Consider the following 25,254-nt stretch of genomic DNA (forward strand, 5'->3'; position numbering starts at 1 on the left):
GAATGACTCATTATTATTAAAAAATGGAATGAGTAGTGCGACTGGTGTAAACAATATGTTGTGTGGCACATTGCACTGATGCATGGGTGCATTTTATAGCAATCGCCACAGACAGACCTCCGCTCATGTACCATTTTGTTTCCAATTATGGTCTTGGCGGACGTGCTCACCGCACACCTTACTGGGTGAAGTCATCGGCAAACAGACGGCTGTGACGGCAGTCTGTGGCAGCTAAGTGCCGCATCTTAGCTGCCACAGACAGATCTCAGGTACGGTGTTTCTTGTGTAGCTGCTCTCCTCCTCCTCCACTTTCCTCCTCTCGCTCTCTTTGCTATTGTTATCAGTCATTCTTCACTTAAACTGCACATTAACTTTATTTCATACTCTTGTGTGTCAGTAGATAATTTTTTCAGTCACACCAATGACAGGAAACACACGAATGGAAGCTTAAGAACTCCACTCACCTTTTTGTTCACGATTTTGGTCACAATATTTGGTTCATAGTTGCACTTTATTAATACCTACTTGCTTGTTCATGATTGAAGCTGTATAGCGGTGTCTTTATGAATACTTTTTGTGTCTTTCTACAAAGATCCTTGGTAGCAAACATACATTTATCAATAATAAGGTAATATAGAAGGAATTCCTCCCTCTTGGTTGAGTTTTGCCTGAAGCTTTCTTCTCAGGTATGTGCTGTAGCATGTATGTACTATTCTTTCACTAATAAACTCAAAATTATTGTTTCACTTACCATTGCTCAGAACTCTTTCGGACATTATTTATTGATTTTTATTCAGATGATGGCGTCATCAGCATGGGGCCTGTGCTTCCCGCGGGAACTGTGCGTGACTGGAATGAGCGTTTTCTTCAGCTATCTTTTAAACAAGTGGATTGAAGCTCGCCAGAAGAAAGGTAAGGGTTGAGTGTATTGCTTGTATGAAGATGACCAATGGCTGGTCGCCTCTGTAGTGCAGGAGCTATTTTTTTAGTGATCATATTGAGACACTTAAGAGCTGCACTAAATCATTTAAAAGACCACTCACACCAAAATATAAAAATCCAGATGTTTGTATTGTTACATTTCTTGCATACGTAGGTACCTCTGACTGATATTAGTTGCGAATGAAGCCTTGACTGTATCTTAATATGGCTCTAAAGTAAGCGCGTGTGCTTATCTGAGTTGTCTGCACCTCATGACATCGTCATCAATATGATGTGTTTGGTGGCTGCTTGGGCTCCCTGACGTTTCGCCTGTTCTGCGAGTATTGCCGACGGTCACAGAAAGACATGTTTGCGGGGTGCATGCAGCAACACCTTGCTCATGACAGTGACTTCTGTTCCTCTCCACCCTTTGCTCTCTTGTTGGGTGGTTCTAGCTTCTTACACCGGTGTCACTTGAAGTGCCATTGCAAGGAATTTTTTTTGCGGAGTAGGCACACTGTTGACTGTGAAATGGGTGCTGGGCAGGTGGATGTATCATGTGTTGTTTTATGTTAGGTGTCCTATAGTAGACAGAAATTATGGGAGGCACATGTGCCTGGTTGAGGTGGCGCCTTGCTGATATTTATTGCAGCAGCCGTATCACTTTTTGTAGCGTTAGCTGCACTTGCCTAGCCGGAGCCGATTTTGTGTGGATCCTCATGAGCCGTGCTGCGCATGCGCAAGGATCAGTGATGTCGCACAGCTGGCTCACTGGAGCCGGCATCTCACGCGCTCTCCGCCACCGCCACGCGCGACTCGCCGCTGCTGGTCTGCGCGTTCGGGAGGAGTGGCGTCATAGCCGCGGCAGACACGCTGGCGGCGGCGCGCGCGCAGCTATTGACCTTCGCTGTGCAGTCGCCGCCTGACACTGTGCTGGAGCCGCTTGATAGCGCCTCTGACTGGCGTTTGCAGGTGGGTAACGCCATGGAGAAGGAGAGCGCAAATGCTGCTCAACGGCGCAGAAGAGCCGAGAAGCTTATCTCATCGGATCCCGAAGTAGTTGCCTGGCAATTAGCGGTTCAGCGTACGAAGAATGAACAGAAGAAGGCTAATAATTCTAGACAATCTGGAAAGCTGAGAATAATCAGCTGAACCTTTGCTAACGCTACGTATATCCTGGCATAGCCGAGCTAAGCCACTGCAAATTTTTTTCCTTACCACATGGGAGCCCTGTATATGAAAGCAGGCTCTCAACGTCACCAAAGCTTGAGAACATGTGATCTTATTGCCTTGCTCCATGTAAGGTTGCCAGGTTCTTATTATTTTTGGTGCGAGTTTTGAAGTGGCACCATAGTGTATCATAATCAATGACACAAGTATTAACCATACATCACGGTAGAGCATTTATGGTCCAGTTGTGTGGTTATCAGACACAGACCTACTTCTTAAGAGTGTTACAAAGAAAAACTTGCCTGTCGGTAGTTCTTTGAAGGGGGCTTTCATGTCGCAGAAAATGGTGGAAAGGATAGATTTTTTGAAAATCACTTGTTCAATTTCTGTAATCCTTTCTCTCTCCGATTCGTCATTGAAATGCTCGTCTTGGGCCGGCAGGCACATTGCCCTGACTCGTCTGACCCATGCTCCGCCCATCAGTACCTCAGACCTCATGCCGAATACCATCACATGAGCCAAGCATCGCGTACATTGAAACCTTGGGCATTGCGGCCACGCACGTTGCACGCCTGCTGCTCAGAGTCATGGCTAGGCCTAACTTCTCTCATTGGGCCAATGATGAGACGAACCTCGAACTGTGCAACAAAGAGTATCAGGCAAGTGGGTGTGCACAAGCAAACAATCAGTGACATGCTTTGTCACTTGCATCACCCACCACCTTCTTGGAACTGCGGATAGGCATTTTATGCATTGGTTGCAGACCCCCTGGGACAAGCTCGTCATGTGGCGACTGCTTGGAGCAGTGGCTAGGCATTTTGCTCATCGGCACCTTAAACTGTGAGACCAAGCACACTGTACGCTTATTTCTGACCACGGCTAGGCATTTCGCGCATGCGCAGTGAATGCTACCACCAAGCACATCACATACCGACCTCAGATCCTGGGCCCAAGCACTTGGCGGTCGCATAAAGTATCGTCAACAAGCACTGGCGATGCAATTTAGGCATGCTTGGAGCCCTGCTTGGTATCACCGCAAGCTTTTGTGAATTTTTTAACACAATGTGAGCCTCACAGAGTACTGTTTTCGCGGCCCGGAGAGTGATGAGGCATATGAGGGGCGAGGGCAAAAAACGGTCTATATAGAAGCAGGGAGCTGAATTTTGAGCTGCTGAATTTGGTTCATTGAATAAACTGCTCAGAAATACCAGTGCCACGAATACACGTGCGACAACCTTACCACACATGCTGCAAGGTGTGTTGCCAGCTACAGGCAACTTTTGAGACAACCATGCTAGTGACTCGGTGCCACCCTCTGCTGGCGAGCAAAGGTGGAGGGTGCCGCTAGGCATACCAGGCACCAACCCACTTTTTCTGGAAGCTGTAGCACATGACGTTTAAAAAAGAATGGTTCATGGTTGTAAATAGCATAGCTCCCAAAATGCTTTATTTCTCATTGCGTCAATTCACACAAAAAAGAAGATGGGCTGCTAATCGCAGCACCCAGGCTGTGAAGCTTGTGATGCTGCCCTGCATGCAGTGCAGTGATGGCCTTGGTACACAGTCACATTTTTCGGTTGTACCAAGCACTGTCGAGGTGCTCTACCGAGATAAGTGAGGTGCTTGCACCAGCATTACTGTCACTCTTTATCCCACCAGTTTTGTGAAGGGTTTTGTAGCTGCTATAGCACTGTTACTTCAAGCCAGCAGGAGCACCCTTCTATGCTGTGTCACATCAATAACATGCCCGCACTTCACCGCCATCCAGGGAATCTAAGCGCAGCACTAAACTTTGCTATTGCTGTCACTGGTTTGCCATTCATGCAAAATTGCCAGTAAAAAAAATACAATGAGGAGAATGTCATTGATTTGTATTGGGTGTGTGTACTTCCCTGTATGGCTATGGATAAAGATGCTATAAGCAAATATCTTGTGCTCCATCGATGGTGAGCACGCTGATATCGTGAAGGGTGATCAACTGTCTCGCTTTATTAATGCAATTTGTTTAAAAGAAGGAAAAATGTTCAGTCTGTAGTTGACACATTCACTGACAAATTATTACTGGTATCTCATAAATTAGCAATGGTTTAAGACTCTTTTTTTTCTTGTATGTGATTTGCTTTAGATTTTACTAACCTCTCAATTTTATTATTTTTTTATCAATTCAACTGGAGTATTTATTATTCAAATTTATCCAGAGGCACAATCTTAAGAGTGTTCATGCAGCCCTATGAGTTATTATTTTCTTGCATGCTTACTGGAGAGTGGCAGTATCAGACTTTATTGCCAGCTCATCTCGAGATGGAATGGAAATTATGTGTTAATTAGGGAATTTCATGAAAAGGCTCGGGGAAAAACCTGGAGAACTCCGGAAATTTGGAAACAGCTTGTGAATCAAGATATGAATAAAATTGAAAGTGTTGTTAACAGTGGCAGATGCTGTCATGTCACAGTGCCTCCTGTATGCTGTCTCGATGCAGGGGTTGTGCCAGAGGCAGGAGCTGCAAAAGTTTCTGCAAAGCAACCAATGGAGCAGACAGTGGGGAGCTTTGTGCAGGTGGGTGCAAAACATCCAGCAGAGTGTCCCACAAAGCAGCTCAAGAAACTGCGAGTAGGGCAGCCAACAGGGCCGGTGGAGATTCCACTGGAAGAGACTACAGAGCAGCCATCAGGGGACATTGAGATGAAGTCACCGTAAGTCACACCAGTTGCATGAAAGTAAGATACCGTAATTACTCGAATCTAGGCCGACCCCGATTCTAAGCCGACCCCCTAAAGTCCGAAGCCCGAAAAAAAAAAAAAACTTACCTCGAATGTAGGTCGGGTAAAACTCACAAAGAGAAAACATTTATTGAAAATGTGAAGATGAAACGGAGCAGTTGGTTCATCATCAAGATGCCGCGCTCATTCCGAGTCGTCGTCGCTGATCTCTTTGTCACTGTCCTCAAACAGTGCGCAATCCTCGGTGCCATCAAGCGCATTTGATATGCCGCACTTCTTGAAAGAGCGCACGATCAAACTTCCTGGGATGTCGTCCCACGCTGCAGCCACCCAGCCTGCCAACTGAGACAGTGATGCCCGCTTGATGCTGCCCATCGGCGTCAGCTGGTGGTCCTCGGTGCTTAACCAGTCCGTGTAAAATCCCCGCAGGCGATCCTTGAACGGCTTGTTGATGCAAACATCAAGTGGCTGCAATTGGCCCGTCATACCACCCAGTATCACGGCGAGGTCGGTGTCCATTTCAGCCAGCGCAGCCTTGACGCTGTCGAACTGACGAGACTCGAACTGACGAACGGCTCGCCTCAACACTCGCCACAAAGATAAAAATGGCGGCCTCGCGTGCGTACTTAAGCCAGGTGTTGGCTCGGCTACTAACGGCTACAATACTGTCTAAGTGGCGCTAGTTTTGCAACACTTTTCTCGATGAAAAATGGCGCGTTTTTCAAAATCCTCGAATCTAAGCCAAGCCCCCACTATGGCACATCGTTTTTTCGAAAAAACCATCGGCTCAGATTCGAATAAATACGGTATGCCTCTAATATTTCTTCAGTCATGGTGTCTCCATGTGCAGATGTGACATGCTTCTGAATGTTCCGTCTTTACTGTGTGTTCTGTTCATGGCAGGCAATGTTAGGTTGTCAAGAGAGACCATCACACTGTAGCATAGACTATTATAAATGTGGAACTCAGTGGGATTTGCAAAACAGTTAGATATATCAATGATACAAAATATGCCATCCTGAATATTATCTAAAAATCCACACATCTTCAGATAGTGAAAAATGGGAAATTTACCAATTTATTTCTCTAAGACCATGTCAGAAGCATAGAAGATTCCTTATTAATTTTTGATCCACACCTTGTTGAATGTGCGTGTCAGCGCAGGAGGCCTTTCGTATTCTTGAAGCAGCTTATCAGTTCACTTCTCCATAACAGACAGCCGCTGGTTGTTTGCTTCACTGTACGGTGGTTAGTTTTCTTTACTAATAGTATTCTTCACCACATTACACAGCTATGGTCCACTGAACTCTACTACAGCAAATTCATCATTATGGAACACAAATGTAAGCTCTGCTATGTAAGCTGCCTTTATTTTGGGGCAAGCACCTTGCTCACTTTATTTTCTTCGGGGGTTCCTCTGCCATTCAAATTCAAGGCCCTGTTTGATGGCATGCGTCAAAACAGTTCTGTTTTGTCGCCATGAATCTTCTGATGATGAATGTTATCACAGGCTAACTGGGATAAGCACACCTGCAGGGGAGCCGTATTCGACATATTGAATGTCAAGGTGAATGAGACTGATAGATATGTCGTAGAGTACTATACTTTCTTGGGATCTGGATTCAGCTGTACATAGTGGCGCCATTGTAGCAGGGCTCAACTGTATCCTGTTGACGAAAGAGGTCAGGAAGAAATCCACTTACTGAGAACGAAGCTGCTGCCCATCATCATCATCATCATCTTCTTCTTCTTCTTCTTCTTTTATGTCCACTGCAGGATGAAGGCCTCTCCAAATTACCTCTATTTACCCTTTTCTGCGCGAGCTGATTCCATTTGATGCTTTGAGATTTCTTGATTCTGTCAACCCACATAACTCCCTTAAAGGGCCAGTAAACAACCCCGAGGTCCTGAAATTGTAATGAAGAGAAATATGTGCACTTTTGTAATGTGAACATGTTGCCGCAAGAATTTTGCAAGTACGTGCTATAATAAGGAAGTTGCAGAGGTTAGAACATCCGTTTCAGCTGGTTTCAAATTTTTGTGCGGCCTCGCCACCCTTCTCAGCCACAGGGAGGGGAAGGCATAGCCTAAAGCCCCTCCATCGCGTCTACTGCCGCTTTTTTAAGTACCGCCATCTATTGTTCGACGACGACGCCCACTTCCGGTTCCGGAGCTTCCGGAAGGAAGTTCTTGAGCCACTTCCTTCCGCTTTTTCCTTCCATCTTGTTTCTGCGCACGCATGTGCACACGCGAGAAAGCACATATTTGCTTCTCCGTTTCGCAAGTGTTGTTGTCTTGAGGTTCGTCGTAAACTGCCTGCCGCCGAGCGAGTTTTCGCTCGGTGTTTCTGCGTCGCGAGGGCGTGGGCGAGCATGGGGCGGGTGCATCAACCGGAAAAGCAGCAGAAACATCATGGCGGCACTTCGGCTTCCGCTAGGCGGGGAACCGGTGTAAAGGGAGAGTTGGTGCTACTTAACCTAGCCGGCGGAAAACACATGGACAGGCTTTAGCATAGCCCGTCGTCGTGACTCCGCCCATTTTGGCAACGTGACAGGACGTCACCAATTGACGTCATCGGCGAGCTCGATCAGCCGCTATGCACTTCCGCTTGCTGTGGCCCCTGGTTGTTTATTGTTTACGTTGTCGCATGTGCTCCGTAACTTTACGGGCAGTTTTCGGCTCTTCGGTATTTTTAAACCTTTGTGACAGTTCACAATGCAGCAGGAATGCGTGCTTGCTTTCCAAGACGACCAAGGGGCGCGAGAAAAAAGAACCCCGCTTGCCACGCGTGCAATGGGAAAACCAAGCAAGCGCGACCCGTCCGAGCTACCGGAGGTTCCCCTCTCTCCGCTCGATTTGCAGCCGACAAGTGAACAATGCTTCCTCTACGTGTTGCTCATATGTCGAAGGCCAAGTTCGTGCAGGTGCTATCTGTGTGGCCGAACCCGCATCACCGCAGGGCCAAGAAACAAGGCGCAGTTTCGTAGCGGCGGGGAACAGGAACTGATGTTAACTTGTTGAGGCCTGGTTTAGACCAATCGACGAGCTCAGTGCTACATAAACTCGCCGATCGCCGAGTTTGCGTCACTGCGCATACGAGGAGGATTGGTCAGGCGTAGGAAAGAAGCGTGGGAATTGTTTTTCGAAATGAAGGGTCTGCGCGGCGCGCAGCGCTGTAATATTTGGAAAACGTGATCGCCGTGGTCTACTGTACGAATTAGTGAGCTTGATTGGGGGGTGTAAGAAAAAAGTCACAGCCTGTTTACGGGCCCTTTAAGTCCTAAGCTGCGTTCTCCATTAGTGGGTGTTCATTCTGTCAGTCTATTTGTCGACTGGCTATGTATCCTACGCATTTCGTGGCCTACCCAGGTGAATCTTTTTCTCTTAATGTCAACTAAAATATCAGCTACCCCAGTTTGTTCTCTGATCCATTCGGCTGTCTTCCCATCTATTAATGTTACACTACGTAGTCCTTACTTTATTCCTGATTTTCTTTGTTATCCTCCAAGTTTCTGCACTTTATGTTAGTACTGGCAAAACGCAATGATTTTGTATGTTTCGCTTTAGGAACAGCGGTAATTTGCCAGTCATAGTTTATGAATGCCTGCCATGTGCGTTCCAGCCTGTCGTTATACCTTGGTGAATTTTCTTCACATGTGAAGGTTCACATGTGGCCGATTGTGAACTCTCTTTCTCTTGCCAGGCCACTGAACATTATCGTTGTCCTCTGCATATTTATCCTCAGCCTTACTTTAATGCTTTCTCACTCTATGTGTTCAATCATTTTTTGCATTTCATCACCATTATTGCTGAAGGGTATGGTGTCATCTACAAAGTGTAAGTTGCCGAGATATTTTTCATTAAAATTAGTTCATATTTCTTCCCGATCTAGTTGTTTGAATGCTCATAATCGTGTAGTGAGCAACATCGGAGGTATTGCATCTGTCTGTCTCCTTTCTCGTTCGTTTTTTTTTTTCTTGTGGAGAAGCAATTTAGCTATGAAGTCATTGTAAATGTTGGGTAAAGTGTTCAGATATGCTTCAGTACTCCTTGGAGATGCAGTGCTACCAAGACTGCTAGTATCTTTGCTTAGTCTGGTGCCTTTTCCTAATCTATGGAAACCGTGTGAAGGGGTTTATATACAATAATACTCAGCAGATTTCTTTATTATCTGATTGATCACATGGATGTGATCCATTGTAGAGAATAATTTCCTGAAGCCAGCTTGCTCACTGGGTTGACAATTTTTTAGCATTTCAAGTAAACGCGTGCATCAAGTTCAGAACGCGTGCAAGGATCAACAATGCGAAATGCGACAACACTTTCAAACTGCGGGGGCGTCCCCCCCCCCCCCAAAAGGAAACAAAACAAACCAAACAAAACCTTTGTTCTCTTTGGGCCTTTCGGTATCCCCATCGTTGGCCGTGACATCATCACTATTGTCTGGTAATGTCAGAAACAAAAAGAGCCTGTTTGTCTGCTCACAGGTACGCATGCTCGCTGTTCTTCCTCCTCGCACGGTGAGGAGGAGCACTTAGCCAAGAGGAGAGACGAGCCGACAAGCAGAGCATAGCGAAGTGAGCGAGGGTCGCTTTTGGATCATCAAGCGCGTGTAACTCCGATATTACAGCACCGTTTTGAGAAATTTTCACGGCTAAGTATTTGTTGAAAACTCGTGCTCGACTGCAGCACCGCAATTAAATTTTAACCTATGGGTGGTTTAGGGGCCTTTTAAAGTCGAGTGTCTCTCTTACTCTATTCAAAATCACCTTCGTGAATGTTTTCTACAATATTACTAAAAGTCAGATGACAGGTTTATGATTGTTAAAATTTTTTATCTTTCACTTCTTGTGTATTAATATAACAGTGTAATTTTTCCAACTCAGTGGTGCATTTGAGGGCTTTATACATTGTGTGTATAGTGTTATAAGTTTCTTAAATATAAAATCTCCCCCATCTTTGATGAAATCGACTGCTATGGTATTCTCTGGCCACTTTTCCATGAGACAAGTCTTGTAAGGCCTTTCTAACTTCATCAATAGTTACACGTCGAACTCGGTATCCTGTTTGACCTTGAATTCACTCAAGGTTGCATGACTGATCTGTGAACTGTGCAGTTGAATAGAAGTGTTCTGCCACCTTCATTATGTGATTGAAACGGCTAATAATACTGTCCTGCTTAACTCATACTGTATAAATTTTGGTCATTCGTATATAGAGTTTCCTTTTAGCTCCTTTGGTGATGCTTCCTTTTTTCTACTGCTGTCTGTATTCCTTTGGCATTACATCACCCAGTTTCCGCTTCTTCATCAGCTTTGACAGTTCAGCAATATTGTGTTGTTGTTCCGTTATTAAGTGTTTAGAGGTTCGAGAGAGCTTGCATACTTCTTATCTTGGTGCTTCGCCTCCAATTTCATTTGCTGTTTCGTAAGTGAGCCTAATCACAATTTCGTTAATATACTCTGTCTCCATTTTCTTCTCCTTCTAAGGCTTTGTATTTGTTATGAAGTGTGATTAAATTCCTCCTCGATTGTATCTAGGTTTGCTTGCTTTTTTGTGATTTTGTCCTTAATCTCTGCGGGTTGAGGGTGATCTTCACCCTCACGAACCTATGAGCACTGTATTTTATCTCACCTGTTAGCACATCTATGCGCTGTATTATGCCTTGGTCCTTGCACAGTCTGAAATCTATCCCATATTTTGTTCCTCCGTTGGGGCTTTTCAACTTGTTTAATGCACAAAAACTCTCACTTTGTTGAAAAATAAATTGAAGACCTTGGTATTAGGAACGAGGATATGTTGAGTTATTGGGTATGACAGTGTGAATGAAAACTTCTCACATCTATTTCAGTGTAATAGATTTATATTTTTAAAGAATTCAAATATAACGAAACTATTTTTGTGTCAGACGGCTTTATCATAATGAGTCACAGTATATCAAACATGAATGTTACTGGTAGGCTGGCAAGAAGAAACACTTGGTGTTCCCTCACTGTGTATTGGTTTTAACCACGTTTTTTTCTCTTACTTTTACTTTGACTAAAATTTTTGAAACGTGTAAGGTGGGTGAAAAATTATTTTGTCGCAAAACTTTCAGTTTAAAAAAGCTATATTTTTGCAACAGTGATGCACATTTCAATCCAAGCCTCATAACAAAGCATTGCACACCCATATTGGAATTCCCATGGAGGCACAGTTCCTGCGAGAAAGTTTGCATAGAGAGGTGCTTTAGATTTCCTTATTGGTAATATTATGGGAAACCTTCTGCTGAGTGTGAGGTTGTGGGTTTAATTCCCTACTATGGCAGCCAAATTTTGATGGGGCCAAAATGGAAATATATGCTAATTTAGATGCTTAGATTTAGCGGCAGTAGAAATAACTCCAAGTGACTATGGCACCTCTGATATCTTCAGTGTTGCTTTGGGATGTTAAACTCCTTGCATCGGCCGACAAAGAAACTTGATAATCCACTCAATCTGCTCAGTACCTGCGCTGCTAGATAAAGTGCTGTTACAGCATGATGCAACTGTCAAAAGCTCAAGGTGCCGTTCTTTGCTTTGATTGCAGGTCTCGGGATTCTTTAATCTGCACTAGTCCCTGCAGCAGTGGTGACCTTGTCATTGATGAAGGATTGAGTAAGTGCTTCATCTATATTTATTCAATTCCTTGACATTGCTGTTTGGTTCGTATACACAGAAATGATCACAGAGAGCAGAAAGGGTGCTAAGTGGCAAATACCACCACGTGGGGCATGATGGCTGTTTTCTTTAGAACCAAGAAGGTACATAGTAAAATGATAGCTGCTATACTTACTCGCATGATTTGTGCACTTTTTACTAGAGCTGTGCGAATAGCAAAATTTTGGATGCGAAGCAAATTCAAATATTGAAGTGTGAGTGCAAATCGAATCGAATATTCTTCGAATATTTCTCGAATATTTCTAGAATATTTTTCGAATACTTCGAAGCGAAATTGCAGAAAAAAAAGTTAGAGAGGATTCCTAAGCATATTCTTGTGAGATAGCAGCATGAAAGTGCTTCTTTTCGTTAGGTTGATGAACCACTGGCGGGGTAGTGTTTCATAGTTGTCTTATGAAGAATGAGGCAATGTAAAGGCCGAATTGTATTTATGTAAATAATTTGGTGCAACCAAAGTGTTGCCAACAACACTTTACACGTGATAGGCCTCTCCTCCTCTTTCAACTACTGTGGAAGCCCAACTGATGTGGTGGACAAGGGTGTGCTCCCTTCAAGTCCAGAGTTCCAGATCTGCCTCGTAGACGTCGATATATAAGAACATCTGAAGTTTTGGAAGCTAAGAAGCTTTGGCTTCCGTTTTTTTGGACTTCCTGCCCAAATTTCAGGTCCAAAACAGCATTAATTGAGCCCCCACCTCTGCCACATCTTTCATCTCCATGACGGAACCAGCGTTTTCTTGAGTTCATACATTTTCAACCGTAGCAGAGCTTGAAAGGCAGCTTTGCCGCAATACCGGGGTGTGATGAGGTGAAGCATATTGAAAATCTAGGAACCACTTCCAATTGGACGTTGACTGTGTCTTGGCAAAGTTCGACCGTAACGGAGCTTGAAAGGCAGCCTTGCCGCAATACCGGGGTGTGATGCGGTGAAGCATACTGAAAATCTAGGGACCACTTCCAATCGGACGTTGTCTTTTGACCAAGTTCGACCGTAACGGAGCTTGAAAGGCAGCTTTGCCGCACTGAGAATGTAATGTGGTGAAGCATATTGAAAATCTGAAGGGGTCACTTTCAATCGGGCGTTGACTGTATTTGTTTTTGGGAACTTCGAAGAGTTCGAATAGTAAAATTCTAGTGCAAATCGAATCGAATAGCAAACACTATTCGAAAAATATTCGAAATTTCGAATATTCGCACATCCCTACTTTTTACCTTATTTTAGGGCTCCAAAAAGGGAGTGCGCGAAATATTATATGAAAATTTCACAGATGCATCCCCAGTAATGTCTACCAAGGTTGTGGAATGCAAACTGTTGCGTTGAACTTTATTCTAACTGAAAATTCTGCTGAATATAGCCAGAAAATCTGCTTACTAAAAGTGGCAGTAAGTGACGATGAAAGTGTCAATAAAAGATGACACAGTGCCAGTGACAAACCCCTAGCTCTCTTGATGTGCGTCCAACACTCTTGACATTGCACTGCTCAAGGGATGTGTGTCACACTACAAGGTCAATTTTTGTGGTGGCTTCGTGATTCGCACCAAGACCAATCCGATAAGGAGGCTGTTCGTTGAGGCGATGCATATTCAAGACTGCCGGCAACCTTAACCACTCATTGGGGATGCTGCCCATGGCTTTTGTGACATGATAGAGGGGACTAAAGCAGCAGTGAAATGGGAGGAGCAAAAATGACTCCCTTCCTTCAGCCACTTCAGTCAGCTGCTCAGGAAGGACCATATGAGTTTGGAAATGTTTGGACTACCTTGAACTTTGGCTGGTGCCAGTTTAGCCTTTAAAATCCTTCACCCAGCTGGACAGATTTTTGCCGAAGATGTTTACATTTAAGTGAAACGCTCTGTATATGGTTAACCCTTTCAGGTTCAATGACGTACAGTACTCACGGATTCTAATGCGACATCAAAATTTTTAGTATAATGACTTGTATGCGCAATCGCTCGAGATAACCACGTCATGTCGCGACGAATCTGGTCTCTAGAGATAATGTTGGCTCTGATCTACGCGTTTGAGTCGAAATTATGCCGATATGACCCAAACTGAAGATGGTAGAAACGAAAACATGTGCATTACTTAGCCCTAAATTGTCGTATTTCATTTCAATCCGTGAGTACTGTACATGTACGTCTTACGCGAACACCTTCAAGATGGTCAATGACGTACATGTACGTCATCGTTCGTATGTTTAAAAAGTGCGTCTTTTTCTATCATTTCTCTTGCTTGGCATGTGCTGCCACATCGCGGGAATACACGGAATTTTTTTTCTTGCGCCGATGTCTCTCAGTTTTTTTTAAATACTTTACTGCAGTGGTGCGCCGGCTATCGCTTGTGCATCTGGTCGTGCACCACGGCTAGTTTCGGTTTCATCCTTTGGGTGGTTCCTGCTTCTTGCGCCCGCAAAACTGACGGCTATCTGGTTTGGAATGTCTCAAAGGGTGACCGCTTTGTTACTCTCCCATCTACTGCTCCCCGGGGCGTGAATGCGCCTGTTTCCGTGCAGGCGCTGACTTACACAAATGATGCCACTGTGGTTCCGTTTCCTGTTTTGGGGACTCACAAAAACCACTCTCGTCTCGTTGATGATAAGATAAAGGGCTAGTATATTTATCTCACTTGTTTTTGCTTTCCAGACGCGTGCAAAACTATACAATTTTCTTCAGTGTGCTCACCCGTGCAATTTGCTTGCGCTATGGAAGTGTATACTGGTTGCTCTGTTGCGAGTGAGTATAGCAGTGATTCCTCCGAATCGCCGCTCGATTGCTGAATCAGAATCTGATTCATTGGATGTCAGCTGTCGTACGAGGAGTTACTAACGAGTTAAGACTAGTAATGTTGATGAACGAGCGACATCTCTAAAGCGAGCGTGGCGAGATGATGCTGATGGGATCAAAGGGGACTTTTCTTCCTCCGTGTTTCCATTTGATGCCACTTCGTGTACTTTTTTTTGTGCTCTGTAAACTGTTTTGCAACGCATCAGTTTTTAACAGTCGTATAAGTTTTTAAAAAAATTTATCTTGCTGTTATGCATGAATAAACCATGTGTATGTAACAACAGAAACGATTTTATTGTCACTTTATGGTCAATCTAAAAAAATTACGACAATTTTTTTTCTGAAATAGATTCGTCTGAAGAATTTAAATCAATAAAAAAAAAATCGACCCTGGGGGGTCACATTTACCGAAAAAATTCGAACTTCAAAGGGTGTGGAAAATTCATTCCACATGCCCTGTGGAAATATCCATGAAATATCAGTGCTAGAAAATATGATTTACTTCCTTGCCAGGCTGGATGCAAATGTCACGTACAAATTTTCAAGATAGAGTTGGCTTTTGCTGGTTGCATGTTTTCAGCATTAGTGTTGTAGTGTGGTTTTACACTTTGAGCAGGTGAAAAGCATCTGAAAGCAGCTTCGTGCTGCTCCTTTTGCACTGCCTGTGTACACACATATGGCTCTCATTGCGAGCTTGTATAGTTTGCACTTGTGGCAGTCCTTTTACGTCCTCTGTCCATCTCTGTGCAGAATACCACAGTGATGAATCTTCTTCCACATTCTCATTTTGTAAATTGACAAAACCACTTTTGAAACGCACAGCTGTTTCAAACTGTCCAGGACACATCTCCTCACAGCACCATGCCCCATTATCTCTTTCATGCGACCTGCTGAATTATGGAGAATATAGCCGCCATCTTCGTATTGCTGTCACTGCTTTCATGTAATTTTTCTCACTTTCATCACTTGTTGAATGAAAACACTGACTAAATAATTTTTTCTTTCCCTCTGTGCTTTGATCCCTGGAATTCATTTGCCACGACTTTTGGTGCAAATTGCAGTAGCATCTCCTTCCCCAGCACCCACTTCTGTGGCTGCTTCTGACAGCGCTGCACAGGCTGATACTGCAGGTTTGCCTTGTGTAAGTAGTGTGCTTCATTGCCTTCTTTTTGTGCATGCATTTTCAGCCCTTTAGTTTTATTTTCTATGGGCTGATAACATCTGCTATTTATTAATGTCGCCTATAGGCACCATGTGGCTCCCGCATGATGCTGAATTGGGCAGCAAAGGAGGACTCAATCATAAAAGAGCCTCTTCGTATAACTTGACCTCTACGCGGGTGTCATTGTCACTGTTGTCACTTTTATCAGTTTCCATGCCTTTTTTACCAACAATTATAGACTAATGAGTCAGAGGATTGTCACCCAACTGCATCCTCTGTTTGCAGAAATTCTTTCAGAGTCGACACGTCGCCCTTTAAGGGGAGACCCTGCTTCAGAGACATATTTCTTTATTTTTTAGTACATTTTTATGAAACTTTCGCACCTTATGTCTTTTTATGTCCTGATTTCAAATATGCAGTTATTTTTCTCTTACAACATGCTGTTTTCAAAATATCAAATATTTCATGTATATTGTTGGGAGCAAGATTTATTCACATTTGAGAGAGTTATAAAGCAAATCAGCATATCACAATAACTTGGTATGAATACTACATGCAGTAAAACAAGAATGGATATTCTAGGCCCATTTGAACAAAAGTTATGGTATGTTGAACGTTCCCAGCTTGATCCCAGTTTGGTTAAGCTCAACATCACTCACTTGCCAAATGTTCAACGTACCATAACTTTTGTTCAAATGGGACTAGAACATTCATTCTTGTTTTACTGCATGCAGTATTCATACCAAGTTATTGTGATGTATGCTGATTTACTTGATAACTCTCACAAAGCCTGCTCCTAACAATACAAAAACTATTTAATAGTTTCAAAACTACATATTGTATTAGAACAATAATTGCATGTTTGAAATCAGCACATAAAAATACATAAGTTGTAAAAGTTTCATAACGATATGCTCAAAAACAAAAAAACATGTTTCAGAAGCAGGGTCTCCCCTTAAGGAGGACCACAGCTCCACTACCTCCATGTTGGCAGTATCTTTGACAAAGAGGACCTTTGTCAGTAGTGGAATTGCAAACTAAGCCCATGTTCCTGAAGCACTTCTGTCTAGTGGAATGATGGGCCTCCAACCACACAGCCATCAGATCATTCTTTGTTGGGTTCCAGGTCATACTCATGCGTTGCCATGCCCATGTTCACTACAAACCTGCTTATGATACAGTGTTGATAAAGTGATTTGAAGTTAGCAATAACTTTAGATCTTGCAGTTTGCAATCCTACAGTCGTGCTCACAGGAAGGAAGAAAGCCTCTGTGCATATGAAATTGCACTCAGCGTAGTGCATATGGCTGTTACATAAAATTTGGAGGGGGGGTCTCTCATTCCTAAGGAACAAGGGACAACAGTACACAGTAGTGCAAACAAAGAAAATTAGGGGACGTAATTGCACCTCCCATGCTGTATGCCAGCTGGCTGAATTATACATGTACAGCCACTGTGGCGTGGCAACGTATAACGAGTTGCAGACCCAAGGAAGTTCAATTCACTAGGCCAGTATACCAAGTTGACAATCGGAGGTACCTTCAAAATCGTCAGGACTGTCAGTGTAGTGGCACCCTGCTGTTGCATCTTCAAATTTTTTTTGATCACATAGGAGTGTTTGGGCTAGCAGCGACACAAAAGTGCACAAGTTAATTGGCTGGTGTGGGCTCTTGTGCACCTGGCCTTGAATCGCAATGGCTCTTCCAACGCATAAAGGGAAGCTATTGCTATGTGATATCATGTGAGGGGCACCTATAGTTTTGTTTACGCGGACATGGTCAGGATTTTTGGAAACCCAAACATACTTTGTGGAAGCGTCGGCCAGGATCTCAGCTTATTTTTTTGTGTGTAATATATTTTGCTGTTTAACTTTCATTTTCTTGCTGTGGTGATGCTTTGTGATGCATGTCGCATACAGACGCACTTTGGTGAGTGCTTGATATCATGGCATGGTGCTTCTGTAGTTAACAAACATTGATTTTGGGTGCCACTTCACGTCACATCAGTAGCTCTTACAAGCACGTACTTGTTCTACAGGGTGTTTTAAGCCATGAAATGCTTTTAGCTCTCGTTGTTGGTGACAGGGAGCCAAAAGCCAGAGCCGTTATCGAAGCAATCAGACGAGACCATCCGGGCATCATTGTGAGAACAAAATGAGTACATTTGGGCAACTTGTCAAAACATGAAAAAAATGTGGTCTCTGGCCCCTAACCCAAACAAGTTACAAAAAATGTTGCTTCCATGTTCTTAATGTTTGTTCGCAATATCACTGAAGCTGTAACTTCTTCTATGCTGAAGTTTTATTTGTCATTTCCACTAGCAACGTTCCAAAGGCAGGTATGGGGCACCATACACTTTGCCTTTGCTCTTTTAAGCGCCAACAGTTGGAGAGTTTTGCAGCGCAGGTTGCCACCTCCTTTGAGAGATTGCGCCACACTGCGTGCAGCGCACCAGCGTAACATCTTGTCATGGCCGCATATGTTAGGCCGCCAGGCAAAGCCCAAGATTTATCCCACACAGTGACAGGAAACAATGGGGTCCATACGGACCAGTGCACAGTATAGTGTCGTGTAATGGGGGGGGGGGGGTGTCTTTGTGAACATGCACTCTACCTATTTTAAGATTGTGGCTAGTATCAGCTCCAACAGTCTGCTTTGCTGGTAGCCATTTCATGCTTACATCTACTCTCGATTACAGGAGAGTCAGCCATTATTTTTTTAGACTATACATATTTCTTATAAAAATGCTATGGCAGTCGGGCTCTTGTTGTCTTTGCATACGAGCTCTACATCGAGGTGGATATCACTTTGTAGCAGCTTAAAGGGACACTAAAGGCAAATAACAATTTATGTCAGAGTGAAAGCCCAATGTATGACAACTTCTAAAACGGCAATATTATCAACAGCAGTGCCCTACTTACCGAGAAATTAAGCTAAATGTATCACATGATGAGCGCCACGAGTGGGACATTTTCGAAGTGATCCCGATGACGTATGGAAGTCGGCCTACAATAAATCACTAGTAATCAAACTAGCAGCAGTAAAAAAAGAACATTCCGAGCATCAAAAGACGTAATAAAATGCTGTTTGTTCGTTTCCGCTTGATTCATGGAAAACAAAACCTCCGTGGCGTTGCCATGGGGAACGGCGCGTGGTTCAAAGGTTCCGTTTTCGCCGAACTGCGCCTCGCCCGTCTCAGTGGTAGTTTCGGGATCGCGTACTGCCGTGCGTGTTTTGCGCGCTCGTGAAAGTCGCTCTGACAGAAAGTTCGACAAAATGCCGCATGCGTGTGATATTGCCGGATGCCCGAATGGTGCACAATGCCAGTGCTGCAGCAAGGAAACCGGTGTGTCTTTTCACTGGGTGCCGCGGAATGAACCCTTACGCTCGAAGTGGCTTAGTGTCATGCCATTGCGCCAGTGTGCTAAACAGTCAAAACCTCTGCGTGTGTGCTCGCTGCACTTTCGTACTGAGGATTACGAGACCAACCGCAACTTGGTGAAGGCTTTGAATGTGCCCATCCGAGCAAGTCTTTGCCGCAGCGCCGTTGTTGCTACTGTGGGTCCCGCTACTTCCGCTCGGCTGCTACTAGTGTCGGCGGCCGCGCAGTAAAAGCGGGCAACGTTGGGCACGGCAGCAGTGACGTATGAAAGTCGTATTTTCAGGCGGAAGATCTGAAGCACGCTAAGGCGATGCGGACCACTAAAAACGTGATTTTATTTCAAAATAAGCACTTCCTTGGCACAAAAGCAGCACTACGAGGTTTCTGGACCACTATTTCAACAATCAACGTCGACTTAATATTTGCCTTTAGTGTCCCTTTAAGTGACATTGTAGTGACATAAATAATGAAAACTCATTAATAAACTTTTTATTTATTGACTTAAACAGTTATTCGGATGGGAAAATTGTAGGGCACTTCGATTTAGATGCACGTTAAAGAACCCCAGGTGGTCGAAATTTCCGGAGCCCTCCACTACGGCGTCTCTCATAATCATATCGTGGTTTTGAGACGTTAAACCCCAGATATTATTAAGGAATCTGTCTGTAGTGACGTGTCATTGTGAGAGCACAGCTTGACTTTGTGCTTGTTTGTTTGCTTCGTGACACGTGACGATTTTCACGTACGCAGTGCGATTCAGTGCAAGGTGTTTGTAGGATTTAATCATGCGGCATCAGCCTTATTGTCTAAGAAGAAGAGGTGCCTTTGTCGCGTGATTCTCCTGTTCTGTCTCGGTTAGCACTACTGAGTCGCTGCAACTCAGCTACTAGCCCAGCTACTAACTCGCTGACCTCATAATTTTAATTGTTCTTTATATGCAATTTATGTAATTTTGAAAATCAAATTTTCAGTTTTTCAGTGTGACTTAGCAGATTTAACTGACTAATATTCTTCTGTGGTTTAAAATCACTGGGTTAATGTTTCCTTACCATGAAAAATAAAAGGCATTCGAACATCTTGAGTGTTCCTTATGCGTTAATTTTGTACATAATCTTTTGTAAATTGAGTCAGGCCATGATATTGTGAATGGTAAATGCAAATGCTTTAAATGTGCAGTATCATGTAGGTTATATTAATTGCATGCACAGGCTTGGCACTTTTACATAAACAATGGTTTACTGCTCCAAACCATTTTTTTCTTGCTTCAAATGGAACGTTTTCCTGCTCCAAAAGCTGTTCATTGCGGCATTCCAAACGCCACTTCAATCACTGGAGAGTAATGGACCAGCTTCCAAAGAAAGGCAAAGGTTTTAGCCCCAAAACTAGGATATGTCTCCTGAATAGTCAGTTTTTTTTTGTTGTGGCGACGTATGGGTGTGTATCGCGGATTTTCCAGAAATAGGAAAGAAATATACCGGTTTAGTGGCAAGTGCAAGATGTTAGCAATTGGGGGTTGGTGAGAAGGAGAGGGACATTTTGTTAGCTTCACCAACCATTTTACAGTAGTTCACATTAAGCTTCTCTCTACCCCTTGATGTCATCTCCCATTTCCTTCACGTGACTTCTGTACTCCTAAGAGGACTGCGCACGCATGTCCATAGCCAGCGGCGAGAGATGGGAGTCTGACGACTCTGACGGGTAGTGTGACAGCCAATGAAGAGCAGTGACGAATGGTACGACAGTTTGCCGTAAGAGCTGAGATGAATTGCTGCACTGCCGGTGAGCTGGCAGGCTTAATGAGCCATACTCTTACGAGTGCATTGCACACATGTCCACAGGCAGCGGCAAATGAAGAGCCATGACAAAATGCCACTTCAGTGGTGCTTCCCTTTCCCTCCAGCCCACATTCACAAGCGCATGCAACGCCAACCATAAGAGCCAAGACTAAACACCACTTCTGCCTCGTTGCCATTTCCTTCTTGCACCATCCTTTTCATCTCCTATATTCCAGCAGCCCCACACCATCACAGATATTTTTCGATCTGAGAGCCCTGTTGCTATCATGATGAAAAATCAGATTCTTTTTAGTTCTTGTGCTGGTGCTTTGAGAGTTCCATGGACTGTCAAAAGAACCAACCTGTCAGTCAGAAAGGAGATTAATCCAAAAATTTTTTCAGGGCAAACATTCCAAAACTAGCACTATCTTATTTGAGATATGTCATGTGGGCTACTAGTTTAGTCGAGCATAAATTAATGCTAGCTAAAGTGGAAAGTAAGAGAATGTGTGCGAAATAGATTTGATGATATTCTTCAGGCAACAGGAAAACATTTTAGTGAGCTTCAAGAACTTGTACTAAAAAGATCTCGCTGCCATTCATATTCTCATGATGGCACCAGGATTTGACTGAGAGTTGATGGTATTTGATAATAATAATAATAATAATAATAATAATAATAATAATAATAATAATAATAATAATAATAATAATAATAATTTTTATTAATAGCAATGTTAAGAAATGATGTACTATAGTGAAATTTTAAAATATCGCCATTCATGCACCTTCAACATTTAGCCATACTCGCAGCTTCACTGAGTGTTACTGCATGTTTTGATGCAGCCTGAAGGAGACCAGGGGTACGACCTGTGGGAGCTGACACCAGGTGGGAAACGTGTGTTGCTGCGACACCAGGCTTGGAATGATAGTGATGGCCAGCTGGTAAGTTATCATAGTGCTAATTTCGGCCGATGCATCATAGACTCTTTTCATAATTATCAAGCGCACTTATTTGCACTGAAAATTTACCCAACTAGTGGCAACATCAGTTGTCTTTCAAAGGAATACTGGGTGCTAGCTGCACATGCTAGGGCTTGTCTCCTGTGCCCTGTTTCACCATGACGGCGGCCATGTTTATGTTTTCTGCTATGGTACAATCAGACTGTGCTTGTACATGCTGTCTATAAAGATAACTATACCGTCATTACTTGGGTGAACTGCCTCACAGGAAAGCTAGCATTACATTTACGAAAAGAGCACACTAGGAAGTGAAAGAAAACTGCAGTCCCTTCACTAGGACAAAGAAGGCTAACGGCACACAGTTGCTGTTGTCATTTCAACTGCTTTCTATGCCATTTAAAATGTGTTTTTGTCATTTGTGTCTTTTGGGCTCTTTCAATGCTTGGGATTGTTGGCATTTTGAACTCCGTTTTCTGACTTGCCTGGCGCTTTCACTGGTATGTGTAGTGCACTGCAGTTTTGATGAGCTTTTGATACTTTGGAATGCATTTCTTGGGGCAATAATACAGCCTGCTACATTTCCCTTTCTTTTTTTAAAACGTTACGAGCTTTCGAGCCAGCAAATTGGGTGAAGCCGGTAGATAAATTATGGAAGAGTGTAATAAGTTTTCAGCAGATCAGTCCTACAGAATCCTGCACTGTGGATGAAAGCTCATCAAGGGCAAAATTGTCAAACGCACTATTGACCATATGGAGGACGACATGTTTCGTTCTTCATAGTGATCAAGTGCTGCTTAAGAGTGATTTAGATGGACATTAAGTAAATAAAGTTTCATTTTGTGAAGATAAATTTGCTGGATTTGCCTTTTTATTATGCCAGGATCGGAGATGACCTGTGTTTTTTTTTTACTAAAAATGATATAATAATATATCTGGAGTTCTAAACACTAAAACCACATTATGATTATGAGGCATACCATAGTGGGGAACTTTGGATTAAATTTTTACCATCTGGGGTTCTTTAATGTGCATGTAAACCAAACTGCACAAACATTTTTACATTTTGACATCATGAAAATGTGGCCGCTATGGTTGGGAATTGAACCCGCACCCTCGAGCTTAGCAGCTCAACGCCTGAAGCTATATTCACACGGTGGACCAAATCATAATCCCAGCCTGCAGATTGTGTATCATACATTACCCATTCCGGCGGTGCTCGTTCAGTCCGATCGAAGTGATTGGTGAAACGACGAAGACCCGATTCATTGTTAGGATCTTTGGTGAGGAATATTGAAATTCTCCTCGGTCATGTGAATGATAGCTGCGAAGCGATCCCAGTCACATCACATGTCATGTGACTGATTCGTCTGCGACAACATCAGTCGTGTGAATGCACTTTTACCTGCTAAAGTGCCACGTCCAGTTGCTAAAGAAAAAAGTGGGGCATGTGTTCAGTTTCAGTGTAGTTTAGGCACTATAATGTAATTTAGTGTTAATTTTCTACATTGGACCCTTGAAATAAGGGTGTGTGTTCTGTACAAGGACATAATACAATTGGGGCAAATACTGCCCTAGTGAGTCGGTTGTTAACTTGTCCAATTTGTTGGTCTCTTCAGGGCAAACTTAATGAAAGTTTACTGTACTATGTAGTGCTGGTGTGAATGATGTAATTATCTTACCTGACTAGGTCATTTTAATTTAAATTGCTTTATAACTACAGGTAGCATTATTTCGTTTCTTGCCTGTTTTCAGTGCATGGTGACGGTCAAGCCTGAGTACCAGTCGTTGCTAGGGGCAGAGGTACTCAGTACACAAGAGCAGGTTCAACAGATGGCACGCCTGGCATTTTTTTCACGATTGTTGAGAGGTAAGGTTAACCTTCTGCATGCTGTGTAAATGATATGATCTTGTGGCTGTAGACACACATGCACGTGCACGTGCAACACACGCACACATACACACAGAATGAAATATCATTCTCAAGTGCATGTCACTCTGAACAGCTGGTACATAGAAACAAAGCTGCATAAACCAGTTCTCATTGCTGGCTTTTCCTAGGACAAGCTCCCATGTACACTTTGTTGCAGCACAATGGCAGAAGCCTTTACTGCTTCAGCTTTACAAACTGCTGGCTGATATCCAGAGTGGAGCCTGTAAAGTGTGACATGATAAAAAGAAAGAGAGAGAGAGAGATTAGAGAATATTGGTTCCTAAAAACCATGCAACCTGTTGCTGTCTATTTGAGTTATATACAAAGCAACTTTAATGTTATGACTGTTGCACTTCAATTCGAAAGACAAAATTCAAGAGACCGGCTGTTTTTTCGGTAAACGGTACCTGAAACATTTTTAAAATTTGTTTAAGCACTTGTACTACAACGTAATCAAATCATTTTCACCATAATTTTAGCAAAGCTCCTTGTATTAAGGGAGCTACGGGCAATTAAATGTTGTCCTCCTTGTTAGCACTGCTTTTCCTCCTCAACTTGTTTGCTGAACGGTTGGGTTGACTGCAGGTCAGTGGCTGGGGCTAAGTTGGTCTCTCACAGCCGTCCGCCATTGCACGATTGAACTTTATGCCCCCAGGTGTCGCGAAAACCCTGGCGATTGGCCGCTCAAACTTTCTTCTCCTGTAAATGAATTACATCCACACACTAAAGAGTAAAAGCTCCTTAATTCAAATTTCTCAGGGATGCCCGCTGTTTTTGAATTAAGAAAATTCAATCTAATGAAAGTAATAAACAAAGCATGAAGGAAGGGAATTTTTGAGGGCTCGCTTCTTTGTTTGACACAACCTTAATGAAAACCCGCAGATAATGAAGCCAAGGAAGGTATAGGGGACGTTAATTGTATTGTTTTAAGTGTGTTGTAACACTCGTGATATAGATGTGAAGAAAGTAAAGTGGACGAAAAGACAACTTGCCGCCGGCAGGGACCGAACTGGCAGGGACCGATCCGAAGGTTGCAGGTTCGGTCCCTGCCGGCGGCAAGTTGTCTTTTCGTCCACTTTACTTTATTCACATCTATATCACGAGTGTTACAATACACTTAAAGCAGCACAATTAATGTCCCCTATACCTTCCTTGGCTTCATTATCTGCGGGTTTTCATTAAGGTTGTGTCAAATAAACAAAGCGCTATATATGAAAATGGAAGGAGTGGGGTGCCTCTGTGACTATCACGTTTTAGTACGAGTGAAATTTGTGATCATTTCTTTTTGTTTCTTTAAAAGTGATCGCTGCTTGAGCTGCCATATTTACTCACATAATGATATGATGATCGTCGCACTTTTGTCTTGAAAAAATTGACCCCGACTTGGAGGTGCGATCATTATGCTGGACAAAGTTTTGTAGAGAAGGAATGAGTGCCAGGTCGGAATGTTCACGATCACTGTCATGACCATAACCAAGGAATCAGGCAGAAGAAGTCTTGCGAACACGAAGCCTTAACCAGTTTCTGCCAACAAGTGGAACAGCTGCGGTCTTCAGGGTATCTGGAAACCGTTCTGGTGGCCACTGTGGAGTCGCCACTCCAGAAGATTGAAGGAAAGGGGAGGAGCAAGGAAATACAGAAGAGCGCCATAAGGCCCAAGGTACTGCTGTACATACACAATGTGACTCACAACCTCAAGAAAGTGGCGACTAGGCGCATTGTGCCTGTTGTCATATCAGCGCCGAAAAAG

At 43.4% G+C, this 25,254-nt stretch overlaps 1 protein-coding gene across 1 annotated transcript; it reads left to right on the forward strand.

The window, feature by feature from the left end:
• Positions 1 to 498: 498 nt before the first annotated feature.
• On the forward strand, positions 499 to 23,441 carry LOC119376604 (uncharacterized; the record flags this gene model as incomplete). Its single annotated transcript, XM_037646387.2, has 6 exons — positions 499 to 912; positions 4,572 to 4,785; positions 11,380 to 11,447; positions 15,355 to 15,434; positions 21,458 to 21,556; positions 23,327 to 23,441. Coding segments are annotated over exons 1-6 (784 nt in total), but the record flags the coding sequence as incomplete, so codon positions are not given.
• Between the last annotated feature and the right edge of the window lie 1,813 nt (positions 23,442 to 25,254).

The sequence above is a fragment of the Rhipicephalus sanguineus genome, unplaced genomic scaffold (assembly GCF_013339695.2).
Source record: "Rhipicephalus sanguineus isolate Rsan-2018 unplaced genomic scaffold, BIME_Rsan_1.4 Seq166, whole genome shotgun sequence".
Classification (NCBI taxonomy): domain Eukaryota; kingdom Metazoa; phylum Arthropoda; class Arachnida; order Ixodida; family Ixodidae; genus Rhipicephalus; species Rhipicephalus sanguineus.